Source organism: Nicotiana sylvestris, chromosome 12, assembly GCF_000393655.2.
Source record: "Nicotiana sylvestris chromosome 12, ASM39365v2, whole genome shotgun sequence".
Taxonomy (NCBI): Eukaryota; Viridiplantae; Streptophyta; class Magnoliopsida; order Solanales; family Solanaceae; genus Nicotiana; species Nicotiana sylvestris.
Genome location: NC_091068.1, coordinates 9,448,913 through 9,476,451, shown reverse-complemented (window position 1 = coordinate 9,476,451; position 27,539 = coordinate 9,448,913). Strand labels below are relative to the sequence as shown.

The 27,539-nt window shown below is 35.2% G+C and overlaps 2 protein-coding genes and 1 non-coding gene across 5 annotated transcripts; 2 read left to right on the top strand and 1 right to left on the bottom strand.

Annotated features, from left to right (window-relative positions):
• Positions 1 to 378: 378 nt before the first annotated feature.
• Positions 379 to 11,031, top strand: LOC104221938 (bZIP transcription factor 16-like). The gene is made up of 13 exons (XM_009773099.2): positions 379 to 521; positions 1,619 to 1,734; positions 1,986 to 2,042; positions 2,138 to 2,212; positions 4,927 to 5,016; positions 5,114 to 5,173; positions 5,273 to 5,442; positions 6,557 to 6,611; positions 8,441 to 8,477; positions 8,569 to 8,858; positions 9,484 to 9,561; positions 9,637 to 9,762; positions 10,258 to 11,031. Exons 2-13 carry the CDS (start codon positions 1,660 to 1,662, stop codon positions 10,369 to 10,371), a joined length of 1,227 nt encoding a protein of 408 aa, XP_009771401.1. The 5' UTR covers positions 379 to 521; positions 1,619 to 1,659; the 3' UTR covers positions 10,372 to 11,031.
• A 3,126-nt stretch (positions 11,032 to 14,157) lies between these two features.
• On the bottom strand, positions 14,158 to 20,418 carry LOC104221937 (cellulose synthase-like protein D3). 3 transcript variants are annotated; one of them, XM_070165424.1, is made up of 4 exons: positions 20,399 to 20,418; positions 18,102 to 19,000; positions 16,549 to 17,356; positions 14,158 to 16,221 (listed from the first exon to the last, which is right to left on the bottom strand). In XM_070165424.1, exons 2-4 carry the CDS (start codon positions 18,956 to 18,958, stop codon positions 14,473 to 14,475), a joined length of 3,414 nt encoding a protein of 1,137 aa, XP_070021525.1. In that variant the 5' UTR covers positions 18,959 to 19,000; positions 20,399 to 20,418; the 3' UTR covers positions 14,158 to 14,472. The 3 variants fall into 3 exon arrangements, with proteins under 3 accessions (XP_070021525.1, XP_009771400.1, XP_009771399.1); XM_009773098.2 differs by lacking the exon at positions 20,399 to 20,418 and adding an exon at positions 20,087 to 20,183; XM_009773097.2 differs by lacking the exon at positions 20,399 to 20,418 and adding an exon at positions 19,505 to 19,886.
• A 3,327-nt stretch (positions 20,419 to 23,745) lies between these two features.
• On the top strand, positions 23,746 to 23,819 carry TRNAT-AGU (transfer RNA threonine (anticodon AGU)). Its single transcript has one exon. It is a non-coding gene; the product is annotated as a tRNA-Thr (tRNA).
• Positions 23,820 to 27,539: the final 3,720 nt, after the last annotated feature.

Sequence of the window (27,539 nt, the reverse complement as noted above, 5' to 3'; positions counted from 1 at the left end):
CGTAGTAATTCTAGAGCTAATACGTGCAACAAACCCCGACTTCTGGAAGGGATGCATTTATTAGATAAAAGGTCGACGCGGGCTTTGCCCGTTGCTGCGATGATTCATGATAACTCGACGGATCGCACGGCCATCGTGCCGGCGACGCATCATTCAAATTTCTGCCCTATCAACTTTCGATGGTAGGATAGTGGCCTACTGTCACGGGGGTGATTTTAGTCAGTCAAAACTCACACCCGCGCGGCAGTCAAGTCGTACACTTGACTCAGCCTTTCCCAAATACTTAGCCAATTTTCGCGCACCTTTGGCCTAAACGAGATTTAGACAGCAATTCAATAAGAACACACACATATACGGGAAAATCCCAACCTTTGCATTAATCTTTATTTTTTTCCTTCTAATTTTGAGGTTTACCAGCTGGGTACTGTAATTTAAACTGGGATTGGCTGTAATTGGAGTTTTACTGCAGTTAAAGCTGACCCAGTTCTTCAAGATTCACTAGTCTTTGTTTAATTTCCACGGTAACTAACAAATTCACCATTTTTTAGATTCTGTGGCTTTTGGATTATTTTTCATGTTTAATTTGTTATTGGGTGTTTTGGGTTGCTTTTTTCTCTTTATGTTTGCATAATTCTGTATGTGAATTCATAAAATGAACTATATTTACACTAGCTGTAGACCTACTGCAACCGTGTTACAGCTTGTATTGTATTGTTATTTTATATACAATGTTGGTTTTGATTGTTACTTAAATTGTATTATTAAATCCATTGTTGTGACACAGCTGAAGGATCCCATTTTATGTAATGATGGATTTGGTGTGATTGGATCATTATGTTGTTCTGTATGTGGAGTCCATTTTTGTATTGTATTGTTATTTTAAATACAATGTTGGTTGTGATTGTTACTTAATTTAATTGTATTGTATTATTAAATCTATTGTTATGAAGCAGCGGAAAGACTCCATTTTACATAATGTTGTTCTGTATGTGGATTCATAAAATGGACTATGTTTATACTGGCTGTTGACATACTGCAACCCTTTTAGGGTTTTACTTTATCTATGTGAAACCAAGGTCTTTCTATGTGATGAAGGACTTTCTAGTATTCAAAAATGGGTACAATGGAGTGGAGGATTTGGATTGAGGCTTAGTTGATTGACTTGAACTTTATGCTTTTGCGAGTTAGTTTTCCTTTTGAAAGTTGGGAGATTGTTATAAGTTAATAGGGAATTTGTTTGAATGGATACTCGAGCTTGGTGAATATCGCCGATTAATTCCAATTATCCGGTGATGTTTGACAATTTTATGGAGCCCGGGTTACGGTAGGCAGGCAGCCAGCGTTAAACTAACCAGTTTCATGATGAATCCTCACGTTAGATGAGTTTAAATGTTAGAAAAGTTGTCAGCAAGGATTCATATAGACAACCCCAACTAGTTTGGGACTGAGGTGTAGTTGTTGCTGTTGTTGACTTGTTGTTGTCTGTGTTTGTCTATGTTGATCTGTGGTACTTTTGGTCTATTCGGTTACTTTTGACAATTTCATGTGTAGAATATTTATCAGGTAGAAAGTGATTTAAAACTAATTTTTGATGCATATATGTGTATGTGCACGACAGAATGGTTTGAGGAATTTTTGACGTAGTAGTGCAGTCGAGCCATGGGTAGCAGTGAGATGGATAAATCCTCAAAGGAGGCAAAGGAAGCAAAAGAGCCGAAGACTCCCAATTCACAGGTAACTGGTTGGTGCTAAGAGAGAATACTGTGTGTTCTATAGATAACTGGTAAAGTTGATAGATGTTAGTGGATGACGCGGGTTGAGACATATAAACAACTTTGACATACTTTTGGTACTGGCTTGGTGTTCAGTAATAGAACTTTTGTACCAAAAACAAAAAACCATTTTTTTCCCTGAACAAGTATTTTTGTGTGAGTTCTTTTAATCATCCCACCAATTAATGTGTTTTGCTTCTTGGCACTATATAGGAGCAGGCTTCTACTACTACCGCCGGCTCAGTCAATCCAGATTGGTCTGGCTTTCAGGTATGGTTTCTCTGTAGCATATTTTCTCAGCCTTTTGCCTCATTTATTGGCATTTCTTTGTTGGTAGTCTAAGGACATTGATGATCAAAATGCAGGCATATTCTCCTATGCCTCCACATGGGTTTATGGCATCAAGTCCTCAAGCACACCCTTATATGTGGGGAGTTCAGGTATGGAAATTTCACATATGACGTGGCTCTGATTCACATGCTGTTTTGAATTTCTTTCAAAAGTCCGATCTAATTAGCATTACAATAAGCTAGTATCAGCACACGGATTTCAGGATAGGTTCTGACTTTTGAATCAAGAAGCATTACATTAAGCTAGTTAGAATGCGTATTGATTCAATTACATACCCCCTGGTCTGCAAGAGTTAAAAAAGAAAGAGATGATTTAAGTTCGTTATATTTCACTCTTTCATGATTTGTTTATGATGAGTGTGGCTCTATGATGATCTGATAACTCATTCTTGGGGTTTCATCTTGTCTGCTAGTGATTCGTTTATGGGCTTGGATACTATGCTTTCTACTTCCTCTGTTTCATTTTGTGTCGTAGTTTGACCGAACACGGAGTTTAAGAAAGTAAGGAAGACTTTTGAATCTTATGGCCTTACGATGTATCAAAATGCCGTTTAATCGTGTGGTCTTAAACATGCCATGTAGGATGTTGGAATTGAAGAGTTACTAAATATAGAAAGTGGCATCAAAATCCCCGGACCCCATGCATAGCGGGAGCTTAATGCACCGGGCTGCCTTTTTTTTTTTTTACTGAAAAGGAAAGTAAGACACATAAATTGAAATGGAGGGAGTAATAAATATTTGCGAGATGATACCCTTTTTTGGTGAGGAAGGAATCTATTATGGACATTATAAATCCCGTTTTTTATCAGCATTCTCTTTACTTGGCTGATCGCTTATGAATTTAGTTATAGAAGCATTCTTAGCTTAAGCTATTTTTTGGTGCGTTGAATTAATTTAAGCGAGAAAGACTGCGGTATGCTTCAGTTGTCTTTTAATCGGCGTGCTTATAGATAATATATCGAAGTGGTTCATAAACTTGATTAAAATTATGGGAAAGGTTTGAGCTTTGAGGTTCGAACCTGTTAAATAGGGTCAAAGATGTATTAGATTGTGGTTTTAGTATTCGATGTTGGTAATTTCCAATTTTGGTCTTTGTGGCATGCAAATAAACACATCTACTGTTCAATTAATAGGATTGTGCATTTGGCCCTTCCTCTAATATGTTTTCTAAAATTTATTGTATTTTTAAACTTAACCATGAGATGACTTATCTTTTATGTTAAGAGAGAATTAGTTTTGTCCCTTGACTCTTTATTTTAAGTCCAAAATCAGTAAACTTGTTTCCTCAGAGTAAAAAAAGCTGATTTTAAGAAAACTTTTCATTAAAAAAGCATATAATACTATCGATCAAATGTCAAATATTCAGATTTCACTGAGACCTAGACTGAAATTTGTTAATGAGGGACCAAAAGTACAATTATCCCTTTTGGATAGATTATATGTTTAAATTGTGTCAAATTAGCAGGAGATACCTTTCACTTAGAAAAGGGTTGTAAAGCAGCTTCTTGAGTTCGCTTGGAGCGATTGCTTCACAACCTGAATAAAGCAGCTTGTCTTTCTCTTTTAAATGCTTTAAAACGAGCTATATGGCTTGTTGTTCAAGCTAAATCTCTTTTTCCCCTCCGCCTCTTCTTCTAATTTGAGTTCAAAGGTATTGTAGTGGTACCAAATTGTCACTTACATAGAGAAGAGCAGTAAAGCAATTTAAAGTGCTCAGACTGCGTTTTTTTAACCTTTGCTACTACAGCATAGCTGGCACAAATTGAATAAAGCAGGTTGTTACGATGTAATAGCTTGTCTAATGCTTTTTATAGGGGAAAAAGTGACTGATGATAGATCTCTATGGCGTTCTTTCATTATGTTATTTCTTTTTATTGTGAAATTAGCATAATTATGGTACTATCAAAAGAAATAAGTACAGGTAAGGTGGTTCTTCTGTTGCATCTGTGTGTTTTGCAAGCGATGCTTTCATCATACGCTTCTGCATTTGGATCTGGATATCATGAAAATATGTAATTATGTTGTTTGCTTTATGCACATTTCTACTTGCATGATTTTCTAGAGTATGACTAATCTCGAGTCTCAAGCGGCAAAACTTGCTGGCTTCGTGCATTTTGAAGAATATGATGTGTCAATTTGCTACCACCTTGTGCAGATGTGTGCCTCCTGAAAATTTCATGTGTGGAATGTACATAGCTTTCTTTGCTAAGTTGCCAATGACTTGTACTGATCCTAAATTGTCAAGAAGAAAAAGACTTGGTATAAATTCTGTGGTCTCGCTCAAGCAGTTCTTTGGATAGCATTCACCGTTTCACAAGTGTTAATATGGTTAACTGAAAGGATGAAAATTTATTCCAGACTGCATATTTCGTATTACAGGATTACCGAGAACAAGAGCAATTGAGGCTTTTATTTCAAGTCATCATCAAAGCCTCTCAATTTTTCTTCTGAAATCTTGATGAATAAGTTAATGATGCTTCTGTACAACAATTCTGCTGGTTTCTTTTTACTCCATCTCCATGGATTGTGAAAGTGTAAAGATTATTCTGATGAATCTTCAAGCATGTGGATAATAGTGCCAAAATTTAGTATTTCTTTTGTATGGATTATCTTTTAATCTGATTTTTGTGGTTTATATTTCCTTGCTTTTGTCTGTGGTTCTATTTTACAAGTTGCTACGCAGTTTGTGGTTCTATTTTATCTCTGTATTTTCACAGTAGCAGCCCGATACTGTTTTAATAAAATTTGACCTTGTCAAAAAAACAAAAATATTTCTTTAACAATTTTGGCGGCTGGTTTTTCAGCAATTTATGCCACCCTATGGAACTCCACCACATCCATACGTTGCAATGTATCCCCATGGCGGCATATATGCTCATCCATCAATGCCTCCGGTATAATCTTGTTGCCTGATGTTTACTGTCTTACTAACTATATGCATCTCAGTTCTGATTTTGCTAACTTGAAACTGATATTTTCCAAATTAATCAGGGATCTTACCCTTTCAGCCCTTTTGCGATGGCTTCCCCAAATGGTGTCACTGAAGCTGCAGTGAGTACCTACGCTGAATGTGTTGAATAACTTTGTCCACGTAATCAATGTTTTAAGTTTCCAGTTCTCATATTGCTTCCTTCATTTTTCCTTATGCAGGTTAGCAACCCTGGTAATGCTGAAGTAGATGGTAAGTCATCCGAGGGAAAGGAAAAATTGCCCATTAAGAGATCTAAGGGAAGCTTGGGTAGTTTGAATATGATCACCGGGAAGAACAATGGACCTGGTAAGACATCTGGAGCATCTGCCAATGGAGTCTATTCTAAAAGGTATGATGCATAATATGAAAGTTCTCAGAATATTGGAAATTATAATATAAGCAGAAGAATTTAGAATGGTTATTAAATGGGCACTTACAGCGAAAGTAGATTAATTGGGCACTTACAGTCCAAATTGCCTTATTAATTTTTTCTGGTCGATCAACTTCAGCTTATCTTCTCGTCTGAGACTTTTATAAATTGAATAATGTAAATCAAGCCAAATGTGACTTCTTGGTTTTGTGGGCTCTACTTAGTATGCATTTCCGATTGGGCACTTACAGCGAAAGTAGATTAATTGGGCACTTACAGTCCAAATTGCCTTATTAATTTTTTCTCGTCGATCAACTTCAGCTTATCTTCTCGTCTGAGACTTTTATAAATTGAATAATGTAAATCAAGCCAAATGTGACTTCTTGGTTTTGTGGACTCTACTTAGTATGCATTTCCGATTGAGCGGATTCTAGTCATCAGATGGTTGTAAGTCATGCTCCATATTTCCCAGTTTAGCTATTGTTAGCACTTCCTGAATGCCGTAAGGGTTGGCTGGAATAAGCAGTGTTGTAAACACGTTTTTAAGTTAAAAGAGTAGGGCTTCCTGTCTGGGGTGGATGTAGTGTTCTACCGACGGGTTCAATTGAACCCATAACTTTCGATGCGGAGTAAAAATTTATTTGTAAAAATTCACTAAAATTGCAAAAATAGTAGATATGAATCCATAACTTTAAAAATATAATGAGTTCAATGCTAAAAACCTTAAAAGTTGAATCCATAGTGTTTAAATCCTGGATCCTTTCGGGGTTGAAGGCGTAAGCGCCGCCTCTGCTTCCGGTTGGAATGATGTGTTCTTCTCATGTATGGTTTTCTGATACATACTGTTTTGCAATCTTTTTAGCTTTTGCTGAGCAAGATAATTGCTGTCCAGGAATCTAAAATATACTTATTGGTTAGGTTGAATACAGAAATATTTTGGAGTATCAGATATATTAATATATTTGTTGCTAATCATGATATTTTCTATCCATGTGAGAATGCTTTTTTGCTTAAAGTATTTCGAGTTGTCAAGCCTAAATACTTCCCTATCAGTTCATGAGACTTATGACCTGTGCCAATGTTGGACTTGTAGTGCCGAGAGTGGAAGTGAAGGGTCAAGTGAAGGAAGTGACGCAAATTCTCAGAATGTGGGTATTGTATGATGTATTTTGTTTTATTTCAATTATTATATGGTAGAAGGTAGTTTTTTATTTCCTGTTTATGGGAAGTATGATAAACATGCTTTCCATCTTAAAGCAATGGCTTCAGGCTTGTCTGTGCTTTGTACAATTCAACATAGAGGGTGTTTGGCTAAGCTTATAAGCACTTTTCGGCTTATTTAGTTGTTTGGTAAGTTAAAAGTGCTTATAAGTCAAAAATACGCCAAAAGCCATAAGTTGGTCACCTCCAACTTATGAATTTTTAGCTTATAAGCACTTTAAGTTTGACCAAGATTTTTATTATTTTATCCTTAAAATATGACAAGAGGGGTTGCTCTGATGGTAAGCAACCCCCACTTCCAACCTAGAGGTTGTGAGTTCGAGTCTTCCCAAGAGCAAGGTGGGAAGTTCTTGGAGGGAAGGATGCCGGGGGTCTATTTGGAAACAGTCTCTCTACCCTAGGATAGGGGTAAGGTCTGCGTACACACTACCCTCCCCAGACCCCACTAAGTGGGATTATACTGGGTTGTTGTTGTTGTTGTATCCTTAAAATATTCCCTTTTAGAACAAAACTCCTACATCAATGCTCACTGCCTCAAGTATTTTTTCAACCTAACCCCCCCTCCCCCCCTTCAAGTTTGCAATTCTCATTGACTATTTAATAGAAGCAAATTCTCTATTCCTTTGCATATTTGTATCTATGTGATTGTTTATTAATCTTTGAACTGTATGTAATAAATGAGGACATATCAAATTTTTGGTGTATTGCTTTCCAAGTGTTGTGGTGATGAAGATAGTGTTTGTTTCTCTTCAAATAATTTGTCCTATTAGGTTTATTTTTTATTGAGAAACTTTTGTCAATTTATTAATTATTATAACTTATGATTATATGATTATCATAAAATAAATTATATTTATCATAAAAATTATCTTAGCTAAGCACGGTTGTATTTAAAATAAAATGACAAATAGAATATTTTGTATTTGAATCGATCTGGAATCTAAAATTTTGAAGAAATTACGCCCTTACAAGTGTAAACAGTTCTAAGGTTATTTAAGTCATTTTAACAGAAAAAGAGCTTATCAGCACTTTTTAATCAAATACTGCAACAACTTATTGTCAATTTAAGCACTTGTATCGAAACACGTAACTGCTTATTTATTAGATCAATTTCAGCACTTAAAAGTGTTTTTCAGCACCTAATGCTTATCAGCTACTTCAAATCAGCTAATCCAAACGGGCTCTAAGTGTTTGGAAAGATGTGCTGAAGCCGATAATAATCAATTGATGTGTTTGGTAGAAAACTACTAATAAGTTGTTCTTTTATTAAAATGACTAAAATATCCTTAAAAAAGTTACAAAATATTATAAATTAAAAAGTTTCTTTGTAAAGAAAAGGATGAACAACGAATATGGAATGAAAAGAAAGTTAGAAAATTTATTTAGGGAAAATATTTTGTGAATTAAAAAATATTATTAAGGATAAACTAGTAAAATTCTTGGTCAAACTAAAAATGCTTATAAGCTAAAAAACTATAAGTTGGGGGTGACCAACTTATGACCTATGGCCGATTTTAGCTTATAAGCACTTGGCTCATAAGCACTTTAGGTATTTGCCAAACGCGTAGATAAGCCAAAAAAGTGTTTATAAGCCAGTTTGACCAGCTTATAAGCCTAGCCAAACACCCTCATAGTCAGTTATGCGTGTGTGCGTGTGCGTGTGTGTATTACAGGGAAAAGCTAACTCATTGTTATTTCAGTATGTCCTTTGGTTCGTCGAGCCAGTATCTGATTGTTTGTCATATTGATTTTGTAGGAGTCACCAATGAATTCAGGAGGCGGGCAAGATTCAGGTCTGGTGATATGAATTTGCTTTGAATATGTGGTAACTATTTTGGGGATGAATATATTTGATGTAAAAGTAGTATGATGTCTCTGCTACAGCTGACACATCTCAAAATGGAAATGCTGCACATGGTTCCCAGAATGGAGGGACTGGCGGCGCTCCTCATTCAATGATTAACCAAACTATGGCAATCGCCCCGATATCAGCTGCTGCGGCGGGAGGTATTCCTGGACCCACAACCAACTTGAATATTGGTATGGATTACTGGGGTGCTGCCACCGCATCATCTATTCCTGCAATACACGGAAATGTACCTTCTGCTTCAGTTGCTGGAGGGTTGGTTGCTGCTGGATCACGAGATAGCGCTCAATCACATATTTGGATTCAGGTATCCTTTTTGTCTCTCCATTTGTTAAGAACTCATGATTCTGTATGTTGAATTGTAAGCGAGTCTATTGCAGCTAGATTCACATATGTAGATAACTATGATTTATGTCCACATAAAACACACTTAAAAGAGCACGTGTTTTAGTTACATGAGTGAAGTATGGACTAAAATATTCACACTGATATAGGCTTTGTTGATGACTTAATACACATATATGTGCATGGGATGGTTTGATCTGAGTTAGGATACGGAGTTGGAGGAGAACACCAGAGTCCAAGATCTCCATGAATTCTATTATTTTACTTCAGTCATTATGTGTTGAACAGAAGCATAAGCTTTACTACTAAAATATCACCCTGCCTCTACCCAAGATCCCAGCGTCACAACTCCATTTTTTGATCAAATTGCGAAGTAAATGGGCTTCTAATGAGGTGTCATCCTTGCCGTTCGCTCAGTGTTGAGCACCTAGAAGATCATCTGATTTCTCCGCAACCATTTTTGTCATATTAATTTTCTGCTTTTCTTCCTTTTTAACTGAGGATGTCTCTTTTAACATAGTGTTTCTTCTCTTTCTGGATAGTTAATGCATTGTCACTGACGATCTTTTCTTTGCGATTGAATTCAGGACGAAAGGGAGCTTAAGCGGCAGAGAAGAAAACAGTCCAACAGGGAATCTGCTCGTCGATCTAGGTTACGAAAGCAGGTACAAATAATCCTTCAGTTTTTTCCTTTTTCAATCATAATTAACCCTGACTCCACTTCGCCTTTTGTGAGCCAGGCAGAGTGTGATGAACTTGCGCAGCGTGCTGAAGTTCTAAGGGAAGAAAATTCCTCTCTTAGAGCTGAAGTGAGTCGTATCAGGAGTGAGTATGAGCAACTTCTTGCTCAGAATGCATCTCTTAAGGTTTCTCTCTCTACCCTTCTTCGGTTCGCCCAATACACACTAATAAATAATGAAGTTCAGGACATAGTAAATAGTTAAGCCAAGGATGAAAGATCAAATTATAAATGTTTATCAGGACGGAGTACATCTAATCCTTTATCTCTCCATAAGCGTCTCACTTAATTAATACTCCACTGGTGGAACAATATGAGCAGATCTGGAAAAATTAATAAATTGACTTTTTTTTCTAATCCCGTCAAATATTTGAAACAAATTCAGTTTGCAAAAATGACTTATATTTGAATCGGAGGCAGTAATTTTTTGGGCCTTTTTTCATTTTTGTCCCATTGGGTGAAATTAATTACAGCCGCTAGCCACTGATATGTATATAATATGTATAATTATACTTAATATACAAAACATTTACATTTTCCGGCTACTATTTTGGAGGGCGGCCCAATAAGGTAATTATCCCTAAGTTTTATGCTATTTAAGTCATTGGATTTGACTTTGCAGGAGAGACTTGGGGAAGTTCCAGGGGAAGATGATCCAAGAACTAGTCGAGATGACCAACTTCTGGGCAAAAAAGCCCAGCATTCTTCACAAAAGGAGTCCGAGCAGGGTAGCTAATGACGTTCTGGCTGCAGTAATGTGGATTAATGATTAGGAGCTTAACCTAACAAACTTTGTAATAGCAAGGGTTTGATCTGCATTGAGTAGTAGTTTATAACTCGCGAAAGGTCACCATGCTAGTGTTATCAGGATCTGTATGTCCAACACTGTCCATCGTTTCTCTGTTGAACCAATCTTTTATGGTCGAGAAACCTGGATAATATGTAGAGAATGTGATCGTTGCAGTGGTTCTGTTCCAGCAGTGTGCAGGGAAATGTCTATTTTTTCCTCAAATTTGTATCTACTAATATGGTTGACCAGTACTGATCCAAATGCTGATCCATGGGGTTTTTGTTTTGGTTACTAAAAGTGCTTCTTTGCTCGCTGGCAGTGCCTCTGACTCGGGTTTTGGCAGTAGGATTCACTGAGGTGACGAAAGCTGAATCCAAGGTTCTTTGCCGCGCTCCATAGATTCTTGTGGATTATGGGTGTATTTTTTATTCAGCCTCTTGTTAGGTCAAAAAATATTTGTAGTAATAACTACTGATACAATTTGTGTGTATTTCAACCCTTTTAGTATTTTCAGTTCCCCCTTCCCTAGGAATCTCTCTTCTGCATGTCCTTGTTTGAGGATTGTTTAATTGAATTATGAAACATTTTTCCCGAGCTGGGAACTAATGAGGGGCAGCCATAGCTTGAATCTTTCCTTCTCCCAGAAAGCAGTATAACTCATAAATTTGTTGATAATGACATTTTAATGATCCCAAATAATGTATTTGAAACTTCAAATAGCACAGATGGTTGATATCTGGCCAAACCAAGAGCAAAAGATAGAAAATGCTATACACTCTCCTAATGCATTTTATGCATATTTTTATAGCGCACCAGAGTGTTAAGACTGTTAGTAGTTTATGTTGAGTAAACATTACTCTTTCGTTACTCTTAGTGACGGGCTTTATCTACTGGTTATTGTTTTGCTTTTCATCTATTTTCTGGTTCTGTTGATACTATTATTTTTTTTTTATGGTTTCTATTGATGGTATTGATATATTGTTTTTTTTCGTCTTCTTGAGCTGTGGGCCTATCGGAAACAACTTCTCTATCCCCTCGGGGTACGGGTAAGGTCTGCGTACACACTACCCTCCGTAGACCCTACAAGTGAAATTTTACTGGACCGCTGTTATTGTTATTATTGTCTCCTAATGCATTTTAAATAATCTTTTAAGGTTCTTGCACGCCTATTGAAAAAAATATTTTAATGCCTTAATCCGAAGAGTATTTGTCTGAACCGCCTTTATTTCTTCTTAAACATCTCATTTAATTAACGCACTTCTAACTAAGGCAGTAAGGATATATTTGGAAAAAAAAATGACTTTTTGTTTCTTTCTAAAAATAATACGATCAATATTTTGAAACAAATTCAGTTTGCCAAATCTGGGAGAAGTTAAAAAATAGCCAGATTTATAAGTGGTCATTCAAAAATAGCCACAGTTTCAAAAAATATTGAAATTTAGCCACTTTTTATGTAAAGATAAATCTGAACGAAAGCACTGTTCAAAATCCAGAAAATACTCCAACATAATATACTGGAATTCCAGTATACTGCTGGAACTCCAGTATATTATACTGGACCGGTCTTTGTTGCAGCAAAATAGTGGCTATTTTTCAATGACTTGACAAACGCTCGCTGTTTTTGAATGATCAGACCGAAAACTGGCTAGCCCGTGCTGTTTTGACGCCAAATCGCCTAACATTTTGGACCAAGCTAGTATCCTTCAATTATATTGATGAGTGATTTGTAGGCGTGCTAAGACCTACGAGGTCCAAATGCAATCATGGATTCAATTTTTTCTTTTTCAATCTAAAGATATTAGCCATCTAAGAAATATCAACAAACATTTAGAGCAAAAGCAGTAAACTTCATTGATTGATAAGATACTACCACAAGGCATAAAAAGAAATAAAACCAATAGAACCATGAGAAAAAAATAGAGAAATCTCACTTGGGTCACTGGTTACAATTGGGCTAGGAAGAATTTAGGACTGAGAAGAACCAGGTTCTTAGTTCTTGGCTTGAAGCAGTTTCAACATATGTTGAAGAATACCACCATTCTTTTCCTTTTAATTTGCAAGCTCACACTTGAGATTGTCTCTCTCATCCTCTACATCAACCAATTTAGTCTTCAATCGTTCAATCTCAACATCCTTAACTATTTTTTCCCACTATTTAAGTCTATTTGCTCTTTTTGGTAGACATGGTTATTTTAGTCACAACTGAACCCTCTGCCACAACCTTTGTTTCTTGAGAATTCTTTCACTTTTTGGCACTAGGTATGGTTACTTCTACATCTTTATCTTCATCCTCATAAACCAGGTTCATCCCCTCAATCTGGACTACTCCACTTGGCTTACCGGCTTTTTGTTTCGAAGCGATTTTCTTGGCACTCTCAGCTAAGACCTTTTTACATTGGCCTTACTCTATTTCTTCTGGCTCCTTATAGTTCATCCTCTTGTGGGAGGAGTTGCTACAGGGATAGAAGAAGCACTCTTTCTCTTAGTGCCACCCATGCCCTTTTCTACAGTTTTTCTAACTTTGCTCTTCTTCTTTTGATTATAACTATCTGACACCTTTTACAGCAGATTGGGACTTTTGTCTATTTTAGCAAGATAAGGAACTGGTTCATGAAATCGTTTGCTTAACCTAACCAGCCCATTCGTTGCACTTCTATTATCAGAACCATCACATATTTTCTGTGATTCTATTCTCATATTTTCATTCATTATCTCCTCATTATCACTAATCTCTTCACTCCAGACCACCATTGCACATGTTTCTTCATTATAACCAACAAGAGTAGGCGAACTGGATCCAACCACTCTTTCTTCTTCCCTTCCTCTCACATATGCATCAATATCCTCACTCTCATTTTCTTTTTCCTTTTTATTCATTAAGTCCTAATATCCAGAAAGTTGAACAATTTGATATAATTTTGATTGGTTGACTTGGAGTATATGGATTACATTTAGAATTTTCACAATGCATATTAGGTAATCATGGTGCTAAGATTTGAAAAAGTAGTGGAGTTAGTTAGAAATCAGAAAAAAAGAATTGATTTTTTTCAAAGAGTTTGGTAATACTTAACAGATGACTCAAGAACATGATAACATTGCTGAGTCAAAATAAAAGATAATTCTGACGCGCGAACGTGAAAACAAGTATTATCCGGAACATGGCCACCAACATGTAGATGTGAAGTAAGGTCTACGGTATCAAATCTAAACGTGTCTATTTTTCACGTATTTTCATTTAACCATGCCAAATGATTTTTATTCTGATTTCAATTTATAATTGTTATCAATAACGGTTGTGGTGGATTGGTAAGGAGTACTTCATCCTTAACTAGAGGTCTCGAGTTCAAGCTTTAGGTACGAAATCGCCTTTATTAGGGATCATGCTACCCCCAATGTGAGACTTTTCCGCGCGAATCCTGATTTAGTCGGGCCCCAATGTGGGTATCAAACACTGGATGAGAAACAAAAAAATAAAATTAATAATTGTTAAGGTAATATAAGCACTTGTTGTTTACACCAAATCAATGAAGAAGACGTATTTTTCATTCACACATTTATCATTTAACCATGGTTAAGGAATATGTATTCCGACTTCAATTTGCAATTGCTGAGATATCTCTTGGTTTGGTGTAAACATCGAACGCGATTAGGTATTTACCATCAAATTTTCTCATGAAACATGCAGCAAAGTTGAAAAACTTCAAAGAAGCAAAAAAAATATAGAAAAGACTATTAAGAGAATCAATTTCACTATTGTATTTTGAGGTTCTGATTACAAAGAATGTATTGTATTTGCTGTTCTTTCTTATGAACATTGAGCCAACAATAAAAACTTCAAGGACAAATGTGATGAAAAATTCACCAAAAAATCAATTCCCTTGTTCACTTTCCTTACATATCAAGAATAGAAAGAAAATAGAACTAAAAGAATAATTTGAATTGATTGTGTAATAAAAGTTAACTCGAGTGTCTGTCAGAAACAGTCTCTCTACCTCCCCGGGTAGGGGTAAGGTCTGCGGGTTTGTTGTTGTTCTTGTGCAATAAGAGTTAAGGGAACTGAAATGAACCTCCAATTTCAGTGGTACCTGCTGGAGGATTGATTGCAACCCAAAGAAGTGAAATGGTGATGGCAATAAGTCCAGACCAGACGAAAACAATCGTTGGCGTTCTTCCTCTTCGTCCCATCAGTCCTTTCGCGAAAGGATAGAGATGCGCCAACACCCAAAAGCTGAAGAAAACGCCACCTAGCAAACGACTCCATTGTGGTATCGTGCTATATATTGTCCGGCTGAAACCAACTGCTATCGCGACTAAGTTTACCATCATGATTGTAATAGGTGGAATCATCAAGGATGTCCATTTGATGATATAGAGATCAGCAAACTCATCGTCGTTTTCATCACCAGCAGATTTCGACGTTAGAGTGAATGAAATCTCTATGCCAGCAACCACTTTTAGCAGCCCCTGAAGTACAGCAGCAAGATGAGCACTTGTCCCTCCGATTAACCAAAATTGCTCATTACGCCACCACTCTTCCAAAGCAATGCCGGACCACTTGATCTCAAGAATAGCAAGCATGCAGAGAGTTAATGAGATGACAAGGAGATACACGAGAAAGGTGATATTAAGGCTCTGGACGATGAATTGACCCGAGAAAAGTGAGAGTGCCGGGAGGAAGCAGTAGACAATCAGGAATATTGAGGTGAAGGGGTAGATGCCAACGTTGAGGTAGGCGATCCGTTGTAAAATCTTCATCTTCGGACTAGCCAGAAACGCATTATTCCTTGAGAAGAAGATTTCGACAGAACCAGTAGCCCATCGTAGGACCTGGTGAAGCCTGTCAGTCAGATTGATTGGTGCAGTGCCGCGGAATGCATCTCTTTTCGTCACACAATATATAGATCTCCAACCCCTATTGTGCATCCTATAACCTGTTACCACATCTTCAGTGACTGAGCCATAAATCCATCCAACTCTGTTTCCCCATTCGGTTTTGTCTTCGTACCAACACGAAATGACACTGATTGCTTCGGCAACAGTGGAAGCATCAAGGAGCTCTCTTGGAATAGTTAGTGCACCAGGAGGTCTTCCGTTCTTTACAGCAGGGTGATCGGCCAGTGGTCTACCTTGGAATTCGGCCACTGGGATCGATTCAACGAGGACATTGGAGTTACCAAATCTTTTAGGAAACAAAGCAAGATCCATTTCCTCATCATCATCACCCATTCTAAGCGCCCTCTTTTCATCAGCGACGCTGGCTTTATTCTTGCGCCGACCAAAGCAACAGCTGCAGCAACCAGGGTGGTAGTCCTTTGCTCGTGGTGGGTCAAAACCATAAAGAGCAATCCTACGGAAGAGGCAACCGGTCCCCACATAAACTGGACCTTGAAGGCCGTCCAGGGCACGCATATTCACATCAAAGAAAACAGTATTGTGATTTGCGTAGCGATCAGAAGGATCAATCCCCTCAAACCGCTGAGGAAATTGGACATAACAAATACGATCCCCTCCTCGGTCCATCATAAAACACATGCCTTCCCTTATTGCTTGTGAGTTGTAGATGTAGTGGTCACAGTCAAGGTTTAGAATAAAAGGGCCATTGGACATGACAGCTGATGCTCGGACCAATGCGTTCATGGCTCCAGCCTTCTTGTTGTGATCATAACCAGGACGCTTCTCACGAGAAACATATACCAGCATGGGGAGCCGAATATCAACTTCTGTAAAATCAATCATACTGCCGTCAGCAGTTGTACCACCGTGCAACGATTCGTCACTTGGAGGTTTTAACATCACCTACAATTAGCAAGGAAACCAAAATGATAAAGCGGTCTAATAATTGTGAATCAAAGACTTTTAAAGGGCAATCTGATGCATAAAGCATCCCGCATTTATGCAGGGTTGGGGAAAGGGTCACACCCTAAAGGGTGTGATGTAGACAGCCTACCCTAACGCAAGCATTAGTGGCTGATTTGAATAAGTTACATGGAGACAACCTTACCATTTTTCCAACTCCCCTTCGAATAAAAGACATTAGGCAACAAAATCGACAACCCCCCAAACTCTTAAAGACAATGGGATGACAGCGTATTATTAGACGCTGTAAACAAGCATGATCAATACCTGTATGATTCCAGCATGATCACCCTTAGAGTGCTCGGGAGCAGCTGCCATCCAAGTTCCGGGCCAGTGAGTTCCATCTGCCATCCAAGTGGCCTTAGTTATCTTGATGGGTTCCAAAGGTTCGTCACCAGCTCTTTCTCTTTGAAGCTTCAAAGCCTTGATTTCCTCTCGAGCATTATAGGCATCAGAACGCCGACGAATTGAATCAGGAAGGCCATTGATACGAACCTTAAATTCATCGTATTCACGCTTAACACGTCTACGGTCCTTGACAAAATCTTGACGTACTTTGTTCTTGTAAGGGTCTCTCTTCAAGCTGAAGTAACTCTCTGGATTCCTTGGTTCGATATCATGTTTACGACAAAAAGGGACCCAAATGTTAGCAAAACTTGCAGCTTCCGCCATTGCTTCAAAAGTCAAAAGAGCACCTCCATCATCGGATACATAACAAGAAAGTTTTTCCACAGGGTAATCCGTTGCAAGAATAGACAGTATTGTATTTGATGTAACTAGTGGTGGCTCTTTCTCTGGATCTGCTGTAGAAACAAATACATCCATTCCTGGAAGATCAGATTTTCCAGTGGGATTGGCGGGAGACGGAGTTTCAAACTTCTCTTTTAAAACACTGAGATCAGTAGCACGATTGACGGGGCATAACTTTGGAAGCTGGTCGAGTAGCCACGAAAATGCAAACCATATCTCACAGATTATGGACATATACCACAGCCATATAGCATCATTGTTGGGATGACTGACCCTCCATTGAAGAAAAAGTCCGAGTACAACAATACGAATTAAAATCAAAAGCCTGTAAACGAAGAAAATATGACAAGACAGTTTCTCAAACAACTTGAAAAATCAAAAAAATAAGATACTTATCCCACCATCTGAATGTGTATATTCTACATATAAACACATAAACAGAAAAGACATCAATGTCCTTCAATACTATATTAGTAAAGCAATCGCTAACCTAGTAAAAGTTCACTATGCTTTGGACAATCACACTATGTCCAGCGGCAGAGCCAGGGTCTCAAAATATAAAAAAGTAAAAACACGAAGAAAATAAGGGGAGTAAACATATAGTATATACACATAAATATAAATTTTTAACCTAGCTAAACAGTGAAATGTTTCGGTGACGGGGTGTCAGTAGGACCCCTTAGCACAAGGTGGTTCCGCCACTGGCTATGTCAACCTACAACATAGGAGTATTCAAATGTATTCAACAACGGAAAAATAATTGGATCATGTCTTTCAAACACGGTAAGGGGTAAGCACATTAACAAAAGTTGACAACGTATATGATGAAGTCCCCCTACAAGTTATTCTAGATTGATCAAAGCATACTAGAAGGAAATATTGGTACGTTTAGCTTTAGTCATTGAGTGAAGGCGCAATAGTGAAACATCAGAGAGCAGAGCCAAACAAGTTAAAAGAATAAAGCACTATGCAATTCGATTAAAGTCATTCATTCAATATTAGTGCTTAAAATACATGTAGCAGAGAAGACAAATAAATAGTTGTTGAAACTACTTGGAACTAGAAATTACCGGTATGGGCTGAGAACTGCAGCAGGTATGTTCAGCTTACGTGTAAGTGGCCTCCACGGCTTGTTGAGAAGTTCAGAATGCTCACCAATGTCATCATCTTTCTCATTTCCAAATCCCTCATCCTGTGGCCATATAGCATTCCCATATCCATATGTTCCTTTCGTCTCAAATAACCATCTATTATGATCAAAATCCCCGGTATGACTCCTCATCAACCCCGACTCGCTCCTTACAAGGGCTGACTTATTAGCTGATCTCATCACTGACAACCTCCTATCCATTTTAGACATCCCAACATTTGAAGGTAAAGACAAAGGTTGTCTAGAGGGATCAACATCATTTTCAGTCAAATCAGTGTTCTTGTATGGCTCTTTACAACCGGGACAAATCCCGTCACCAGTTTTCACAGCATCAACATAACAATCTTGGCAAATTTTAAAATCACATTCGCAAGGAAGAATATCTTCACCCCTCCCATCACTCATGACTTTTCCATCACAACCTTGTATAGCGCAAGATGACCCTTTAGTACCAGCCATCTGAGGATGATTGGTTTCCGAGTCAATCACCTTATCCATCATATGTGCACGAGTCGCACTGTTATAACCACCACTAAACAAGGAATTCGACACGTACTGTTCTTCAACCCTCCGTGAAATGGAAGGATCAAAAGGTTGATTATCAGGTGTCGGAGGCATATGCACTGTATAGTTCGCAAACTCAAGAGCGCTAATCTCACTATCCAGGGAGTCCCTAGATAAGTTCACATATCGGCCCGATGAAGTTCTCCTCGCAAAGGTCACACCCGGAGGCTTAGCTTGCTGTGAGTCTGAAGGTTTGAAGGATCTTCCAGCCATTTTGCTATAATTTCTGCAACAAGATTTCACAAGAACCTGAATCTGCACAAAGGCAATGAAGTAAACAGACAAGTTTAGCTAGCTATATATATAGAGACTCATGTACTCTAGATTTCACACACAACAGTTCCATTTGAAACAGCATGAAAAAAGAGCTGGAAAGGGACAAAACAAAGAAAAATCTTCGAATGGAAAGGGAAGCCCGATGCACTAAGCTCTCGCTATGCGGAAAGGATCGGACTACAAGGGTCTATCGTATTGCATTTCTGCAAGAGGCTGTTTCCAATAGGACAATTAAAAAAAATTATGACCCAACCCTTTATTTCTCAAACTCTCCAAAAATAATACTGTACCCCCGCCGGATCCTTCATAAATGCAATATTTTTGGAGTATTTTAGAGTCCGAGCAACATAGACCCAACCCTCTTCCTCTTCCTCAGTTTCTCAAGCCATCCATCTTTTTATTTGATTAAAAGATTGCATTTTTCAGTCCAAAACACAAGAAAAAGTTCACATTACAACCAAAATCAGACAAAAAAAAAAGTACCTATAATCTTGATGAGGTACAGCAAGAACAAAGGATCAAGATTTTCCTACACCATCTCCAAGAAAGTCTAAACTTTCCAAAAAAACAATTTTTTTGCCCCAAAACCAAAGAAAGAATGGAAATTCAGATGCTTCTTTCAATACAAACCAAATGATATACATATGAACTATATTGACATGCATAAGTAGTGAGATATGTGACCTCCACTCCTTGTCCAATACATATAAACAACTACAACAAATTTTAACATATAATATTAAACTATCTGCCTACCAAAGGCGTGTAAGAAACATTCAAAGCAAATGCTAATTAAAAAATTCCAGATTCTCAACAACATGCAGCAGCACATACATACATGTATACAAACATTACAAATTTTACAACTGTAACAAAAAAGCTTTAATGGGGTCCCATCAAAATGTTACAACTAGACTTAGTCTATAAATTATCCAATAAACTTAACTATTCTTAATTAAATAGTTAATATTCCACATCAAAATAAATATCCTATATTAACCATCTTTATGACTTGGTATTAGCTATAGGAAAAGAAGAAGAAAACTTTAATTAACAGTTACCAACCTCAGAATTGAAAAAAAAAATGAACCCCAGATGAGAAAGATTCAAACTTTATAAAGAAAATAATTTAAAGACTCGATTTTTGACACCTTCCAATGTAAATAGTAGCAAATAGCAGCCGGCTATTGACACCCAAAAAAAGCAACATCTAAGTATCCATATGTTCCAAGAATACGTCTATATATGTAAGAAATATGTATACATATAATATACTATGTGTGAATATGTGTGTATATATATATATATATATATATATACTTGTGTGTGTGTGTGTGAAGTTAGAAAGGAAAGTGACAGACTGAATAAATGAGTCACCTTTTATGTGACAGGAAAAAGAAACAGTCTTCTTTTTGGTTGTTTGAAAATCTTAAGAAAAATATGGAAGTGGAGATTTGATGGATTTTTTTTACCTTACATGTATGTAGTTATTATTATTAAGATTTTATTAGGTAATTTATTTAGAGAAAGAGAATGTGAATTTAATGCTAGCTATAGAAGATGTATGTATAGCTTTTACTGCTGCTTTATTTTCTTGCCGAGTAAGGGGAAGAAATAATGTTTTTGAGGGGTAGAGATATAGAAAGCGGAAATATAGGGGATCTAAAAGTAATTTTCTGGAATTTAGGGGGTCGGTCTGAAACACGCTTTACGCGGTGAAATCTTTTTGGTGGGATACTTTCACAATCTTTACAAGTTACAACTGGAACCAGTAAAACGGAGAAAAGTACTAAAAAAAACAACAACAACGACAATTACCCAATAAAATCCCACAAAGTGGAGCAATGGCGGCCCTTCCATAAACCAAGTAAAGCAATTACTTTAGGCTCACATTTTTTGGGACCCAATTTTTTGTTACACCTAATAGGATGTATATAAGTTTTAAAAAAGATTTTGTGAAGTGAAATTTTTTTATTTCTTTCTTTAACAAGTATAGAGAAGAAGGATTTGCAACTGCTATGATTTCTGTCAAGAATATTGCACTTGAAATGAATATCGAACCTGAATTTTGCATGAAACGTGTGATATATAGGAAATAACAATTTGATGAGAATGTTGATAATAAAATTTCAAAATCTTTCGAAGAGTACTTTGGAGTTGATTATTTTATACATAGTAGACAAGACTATTTTTTTCACTTCAAAATAAATTTGAACAATTCGAAGCACATGAAAATATTTTTGGTTTTCTATTTAGCGGTAAAAATTAAGATCATTAGATGATGAAAATTTGAAAAAAATATTGCCTTAATGTTGAATGTTCCTTAAAGCAAAATAATCAATTCGATGTTGATGGTTTAGATTTATTTTTTGAGTTAAAAATATTAAGAAAAATAGTATAATTAGAAGATAAAACTTTAATTGATACACTCGGTCAAATAAAAAAAATGATTCTTTTTCCAATGTCTATAATACTTATGGAATAATGTTAATAATTCTTGTTTCCGCCGTTTAAGCAAAAAAAAATCAAAATTAAAATTGATAAAATCTCATCTAAGATCAACAATGTCTCAATAAAGGTTAAAAGATTATCTATATTGTCAACTAAAAAAGACTTATTAGAAGTTATTGGTTATAAGAAAATTATAATTTTGTATCTAAGAAACGCTAGAAAAATAGACTTTAAATAAAAAATAAATAATTTTTTTAAAAAAAGTTAAGGCCCCTTATACAAAACTCGTCGGGCCGCCCCTGCTGGGAATGGTAACGTGTACGCAGACGTTACCCCTATCCCGATAGGGCAGAGAGGCTGTTTCCAATAGACCCTCGGCTCAAAAAAGAAAAGACAATTCATTAGTAAGTTCAGTAAAAACCGTAATAGTAACAGAAGCATAACAACCAAAAATATGAAGAAAAGTAGAAAATGAAAAAAAAAAGAAAGAATTTACACTCTTAATGTATATAATAATATAAATCCAACGTGTAAAAAGTCTTAAAAGAAACAATTTACTTGTATATATATTACATACTTATGTTATTTAGATAGGCCCGAATGACCCTTCTCATAATGAGAGTGCATATAATCTTATTCCGGTTTGGTCTGAAATTGAATGAACTTATATAAACCATGGAGTTGACTCGATCATCATATTATAAGTTCATAACCCTAGCTCATTCTCATTTTGAGTAAAATAGATCTAACAATTCTTTGGTTCTAGTTATTAAAAAGGATCTTGAACAGTTGAACTAAAATATAGACCCCAGAACAAAAAAGGGCTATACTTATTCAAGAGACCTCTTTAATTCAGGTAACTAATTAAGCGCATCTATCTACCAACAAACACAGGTTAGAATGATAATCTATGCTAGGAGTGCCCCTTACCTTAAACCTCTGTAGTTTACTGTATCCTCAGCAATAGCATCTAAGGGGTCGTTTGGTTGGAAAGAAGTTATTCCAGGATTAATTATACCGGAATTAGTTATTTCGGAATTAATTATTTCACCTTTTCATGGGGATAAAAAAATACTACAATCTCGGGATAAGTAATCCCGAGATTAATTATAGTGCAATTTTCTACCAGCCAAACATGGGATAAACTCTTCTTAAATTTAGTCCCGAAATTTAGTTATTCCTTATTCCTCGTACTAAACGAGCTCTAAATGTGAAAATATTGTAGTAGAAGCAGAGTAGGTCAAATCGTCGCTGGTATATATGTTGCTTGAATAGATACTAAGGACCCTAAGCCCGAACTCATGCAGGATTCATGAATGCAACATTTGAAGTAAAATTTGAACCAGCACATAATCCATAAATGTTGACAAAAATAATGGATTTAGTTATACTTCAACCTGATACTCAATGTTTCACACGTAAAACCAACCGTTCCCTTTACTTGTTCCCTTAATCTGGTCATGAAATCTAGATGTATGACAACTCTTGAAAAAACTCTTTCCTTCCTAATAATTAACTCATATAAGTTTTCTTTGGAGCTAGTATATAGGGTGATTCACACCATTTTTTATTTTATCGGTAAAAGGTCGATGGAATCTTATTTCGTGTTTTTATCAGCTTCTGAGAGAGGTGACACGATTTATATTCTAGATTGAATATAAAAGAGATGTTAATTAATCAAAGATCCAAACAATCAGATGCGTGAATATATATATATATATATATATATATATATATATATGCAGTTGAAACAATCAGGCAAAGTAAGAGAAATTAGACATAAATATGGTTTAAAAAGGATCCATGTAAATGTATCAAGATCTTTCAACAATGCTCGAAATCAAAATCCAATCGTTGAGTGAATTGTAATTTTTGTGTGTGTGTGTTAGTCGACCTAAAAGTCACACCCTTGCTTTTGGGGTAGAACTCGACCTCTCAACCGTAATTTTTCTTCATCGACTGTCGGGTTTTTACTGGGTAACGGATGTCTTTGATGCTTTGATTTTCGTAGGAAAGGGTAAGGGTTCCAAACTTAGCGGGAGCATCTTTTTCTAACTTCCCAAAAAGTATCGTTCAACTGGTAGTATAGCTATCATTTCTTCTAAAACTTGAGAATTTGATTCCATCCCAAGCACATTGATAAAACAAAAAAAAATAGTAGGATTTGCAGCTCTATTTTGATTAAAAGAGACGGTTAAATATAAAAGGTCAAGTTCTTAAGGGAAAATATGTCACAGGTACATATATATAACATGAAAAAATGCTAACGTCAAGCTCTTGTAGCTCAGTTGGTTAGAGCACCCGTTTAGTAAGCGGGAGGTCTTGAGTTCAACTCTCAACAAGAGCATAAGCATTTTTAAATGTGCAATTTTGTCTGTTAAATTTTATTTTTTATCTCCTTTTTGTATGGCTTTTCTAAACTGTTACATAAGCTTTTTAAGCATTCTTTTTTTTTTACTAAACTAAAAAATATATTAGTAATAGTTGAAAAGTTAGTCAAAACAGGCTGGATTAAATAGTAAGTCACTATAGTAAAATTCAAACTCTTGAAATTGAGGTGCAAACTAAGGTCACCTCAAAACTACGGTTATTTCTATTTTATAACACTCATATTCATTTTTAGTTTGTTGTCAAAAGAACGACATAATTGTATAGCTGAAAAATTCTTTAACTTCAAACTTTTACCTCTAATAACGGAATATTATTCGTGTTTAAAGACTACAAGTTTTCTAATGATACAGTTAAGATACATCAAATGTTTTTTTCCTTAATCTTCGTAGCAATGCAAATACAATAACAATAACAACAATAATAAATCCAGTATAATTTCAAAAATATATTGGATATCAGAGGCGGACCCAGGATTTTGAGCATCACGAGGGCACCACTTTAAAAATAAAATTATAAAAATTATGCATTGTAGGAGCTTAGATTTGAACCTGGGTCATCAAGAGAGTGAAGGTACTTTAAGCACTTATATAAACTAGCTCCTCTGTCCAAATTTTATGATTATATATATATATTATATGAAGAGCACGAAGGCCCTTAGCGAAATGTCGTTCGCCTTTTTTACCCTTTAAAAATTAGTTTTGCACTAGACAAAATATTCATTTAAATTATTTTTCTAATATTTAGGACTTGAAAATTAATTAATATATTTTATGTATTAAATCCTTCTTTATTTAAACTAGGTAGAAAGTCCTAATATTTAGAACTTTAAAATTAATTAAACTTTTACCTTATATCAATCACTTCCAAAAAAAAAAAAAAACAACTTAACATACGTTTACCACGTTTTCTTCATTAACATTAGATACATTTCTACAATGAATTAATATTTACCTAGAATAGAAGATTAGAACTTAAACTAACGGTTTTTTGTGTGTCAAGTACTGCAAGTAATAATTTATTGAATAATCAATTAATTATTTTTTTATATTTAACAGTTTAAATGAATTAAAATTGTACGCATTAAAATCTTTCTTATTTGACTTGTGCAGAAAGTCCTGCCATTTAGAACTTTAAAACTGTTAAAAGTTTACTTTATACAAATCTACGTTTATGAGTTTAAAATTAATTAAAATTTTACTTATTAAATTTTTTCTTATTTAAATTATGTAAAAAGTCCAAAACCATTAAAAATATTAAGAGTTTATTGTATGTAAATCTTATACTTAAAAATCTATACTATATTAAAAGCACGAAGACCCTTAGTGAAATGTGTTCGTCTTTTTTATCCTTTTAAAATTAGAGATCACACTAGATAAAAAAAAGTCATTTAATATCTCCTTAATATTTAGGACCTTTAAATTAACTAAAAAATTTACGAATTTAAAATCAACCATTATACGTTGATTTAATTGTCCAACGAAAATACATCCAAGTACCATATTCTATTTATCAATACCATATAACCATATTTTATTTACCAACGCCATATCTTTTAAGACAAGATAATTGTTTCTGTTGTCTTTTAATTTTGATACAAAGTTGGAAAGGTTCTGAGTTTGTATGAACTAATATTATGTACCTTGGTTACAAAAAATAAATTTTATCACCATGTAAAAAATAGACATATAGATATCAAGGGGAAAAAGATTCAACCCGAGAAAAGAAAAATCATAACATGTTTTAAAACTTTTAGTCTCTTTGTTATATAAAAAAAATAACTTTAATTTATTTCCTACCTAAAATATTTATTTTAGAATCTTGACAAATTAAATTAGATTCTATTTATTATTCTTCATAAAAATGGAAAACTGATTGTACTTACATATAATCTGTAGTCATAATAAATATTGTTTACTAAATCTTCCTCTAAATTAGAAAAATCAATCTTTAAATATATAATTCTCTACCATATACCACATATTTTTTATGTTGAACAAATTTTAAAATTTTTAATCTCTTTTGTTATAAAAAGTAGCTTACCTTCATTTTTCTACCTAAAATATTTGTGTTAGAATCTTAATGATACATTAATTGTGAAAAAGTTACCATTAATTTGAAAGCTTCATTATTTTTTGTATTCATTATTTGATAATTAATAGATAATATTATTATTTCCTTGTAGGGTGATCTTAGGAATGCACTAGATTTCCTTTTCAAAAATTTAAGTAATTATTTAATTTTTCAAGCTTTTGACATTTAAGAAAAATAATGACTACTTAATTAATATCATTAGAAAAAGATGCAAGAAAATTTATTTAAAGAACAACTTCCTCAAAACTGGCCTAATTAGGTGACTGAAGTTTTATGAAAAATTGCATTATTCAGTAAATTAGAATTTTAATAAATATATATTTAGTAGTTAAAGTTTATAATATTTTGATGAAATAGTCATTTTGACAAATTCTGAGATAATATAATACTGTCATTGGTCTAATTGATAGTCAAAATTTGTATTACTTGTATTTCAAAGAGATGTTAGACGAGATACAACAATATGACATATTTATATCTTATTTCGCAAGATATTATAATTACAAATATTGTACAGAGGCAAAAGGAGTTGCTCTGATGGTAAGCAACCTCCACTTCCAACCAAGAGGTTGTGAGTTCGAGTCTCCCCAAGAGCAAGGTGGGACATTCTTGGAGGGAAGGATGCGGGTGGTCTATTTGGAAACAACCTCTCTACCCCAGGGTAGGGGTAAGGTTTGCGTACACACTACCCTCCCCAGACCCCATTAAGTGGAATTATACTGGGTTGTTGTTGTTGTTGTTGTTGTTGTTGTATAACTAATTCAACTAAATTCATCATCTTTGTATGTTAAGAAGATATTGTTTCAATGTATACAATAATTTATTTTTCTTGTATATATTTTATACTGATTGACGCGAAACACACATGCAACGCATATGCACTAAAGCTAGTATATATATATATATATATATATATATATATATATATATATATATATATATATATATATATATATTATATTTCTTGTATGAAATATATACAGTTTTTTTGCTGAACTTAACAGATTTCGGTGACTCCCTCCTCCCCTCAACGTATGTTTGCCCCTGAGTAGTATGTACGCAGACTTTATTTGACCTTGTGAAGATAAAGAGGTTCTTTTTGATAGACCCTTAGTTCAAAGAAAACATAGTCACAATATTATTAGGAAAAAAACGATAGTGTGACCGCCACGAGAAAAAAAAAACACATAAACAATAGCAAGATAATAAAATAATCGAAACAAAAAAAACAACATGTAGTAATAAAAATCTAACAATGAGGAAATACGCAAAAGGTATTACTACTGCTGATATAAAAAAGAAATAAGCGGGAGAAATTAAAAAATAGCCAGATTTACAAGTGGCCATTCAAAAACAGTTACACTTTAAAAAGTAATCGAAATTTAGCCACTTTTCATGTAAAGATAAATCTGAACGAAAACACTGTTCAAAATCCGAAAAATACTCCAGTATATTATACTGGAGTTCCAGCATAAATATACTAGAACTCTAGCCTCCAGCATAATATACTAGAGTTCCAACAAAGTATACCGGTCCAGTATACTATGCTGAAAGTTCATACACAGGTGCTCAAATCTCCAGTATA

What these genes read in the sequence shown, in the direction of transcription:
- LOC104221938 (XM_009773099.2), top strand. Translation starts at nt 1,660, where the DNA reads ATGGGTAGCAGTGAGATGGATAAATCCTCAAAGGAGGCAAAGGAAGCA. An exon ending in AATGGAGTCTATTCTAAAAG is followed by an intron (nt 5,443 to 6,556) that starts GTATGATGCATA and finishes TTGGACTTGTAG; the next exon opens with TGCCGAGAGTGGAAGTGAAG. An exon ending in GATCTAGGTTACGAAAGCAG is followed by an intron (nt 9,562 to 9,636) that starts GTACAAATAATC and finishes TTTGTGAGCCAG; the next exon opens with GCAGAGTGTGATGAACTTGC.
- LOC104221937 (XM_070165424.1), bottom strand. Translation starts at nt 18,958, where the DNA reads ATGGCTGGAAGATCCTTCAAACCTTCAGACTCACAGCAAGCTAAGCCT. An exon ending in GCAGTTCTCAGCCCATACCG is followed by an intron (nt 17,357 to 18,101) that starts GTAATTTCTAGT and finishes CTTCGTTTACAG; the next exon opens with GCTTTTGATTTTAATTCGTA. An exon ending in ATCATGCTGGAATCATACAG is followed by an intron (nt 16,222 to 16,548) that starts GTATTGATCATG and finishes TGCTAATTGTAG; the next exon opens with GTGATGTTAAAACCTCCAAG.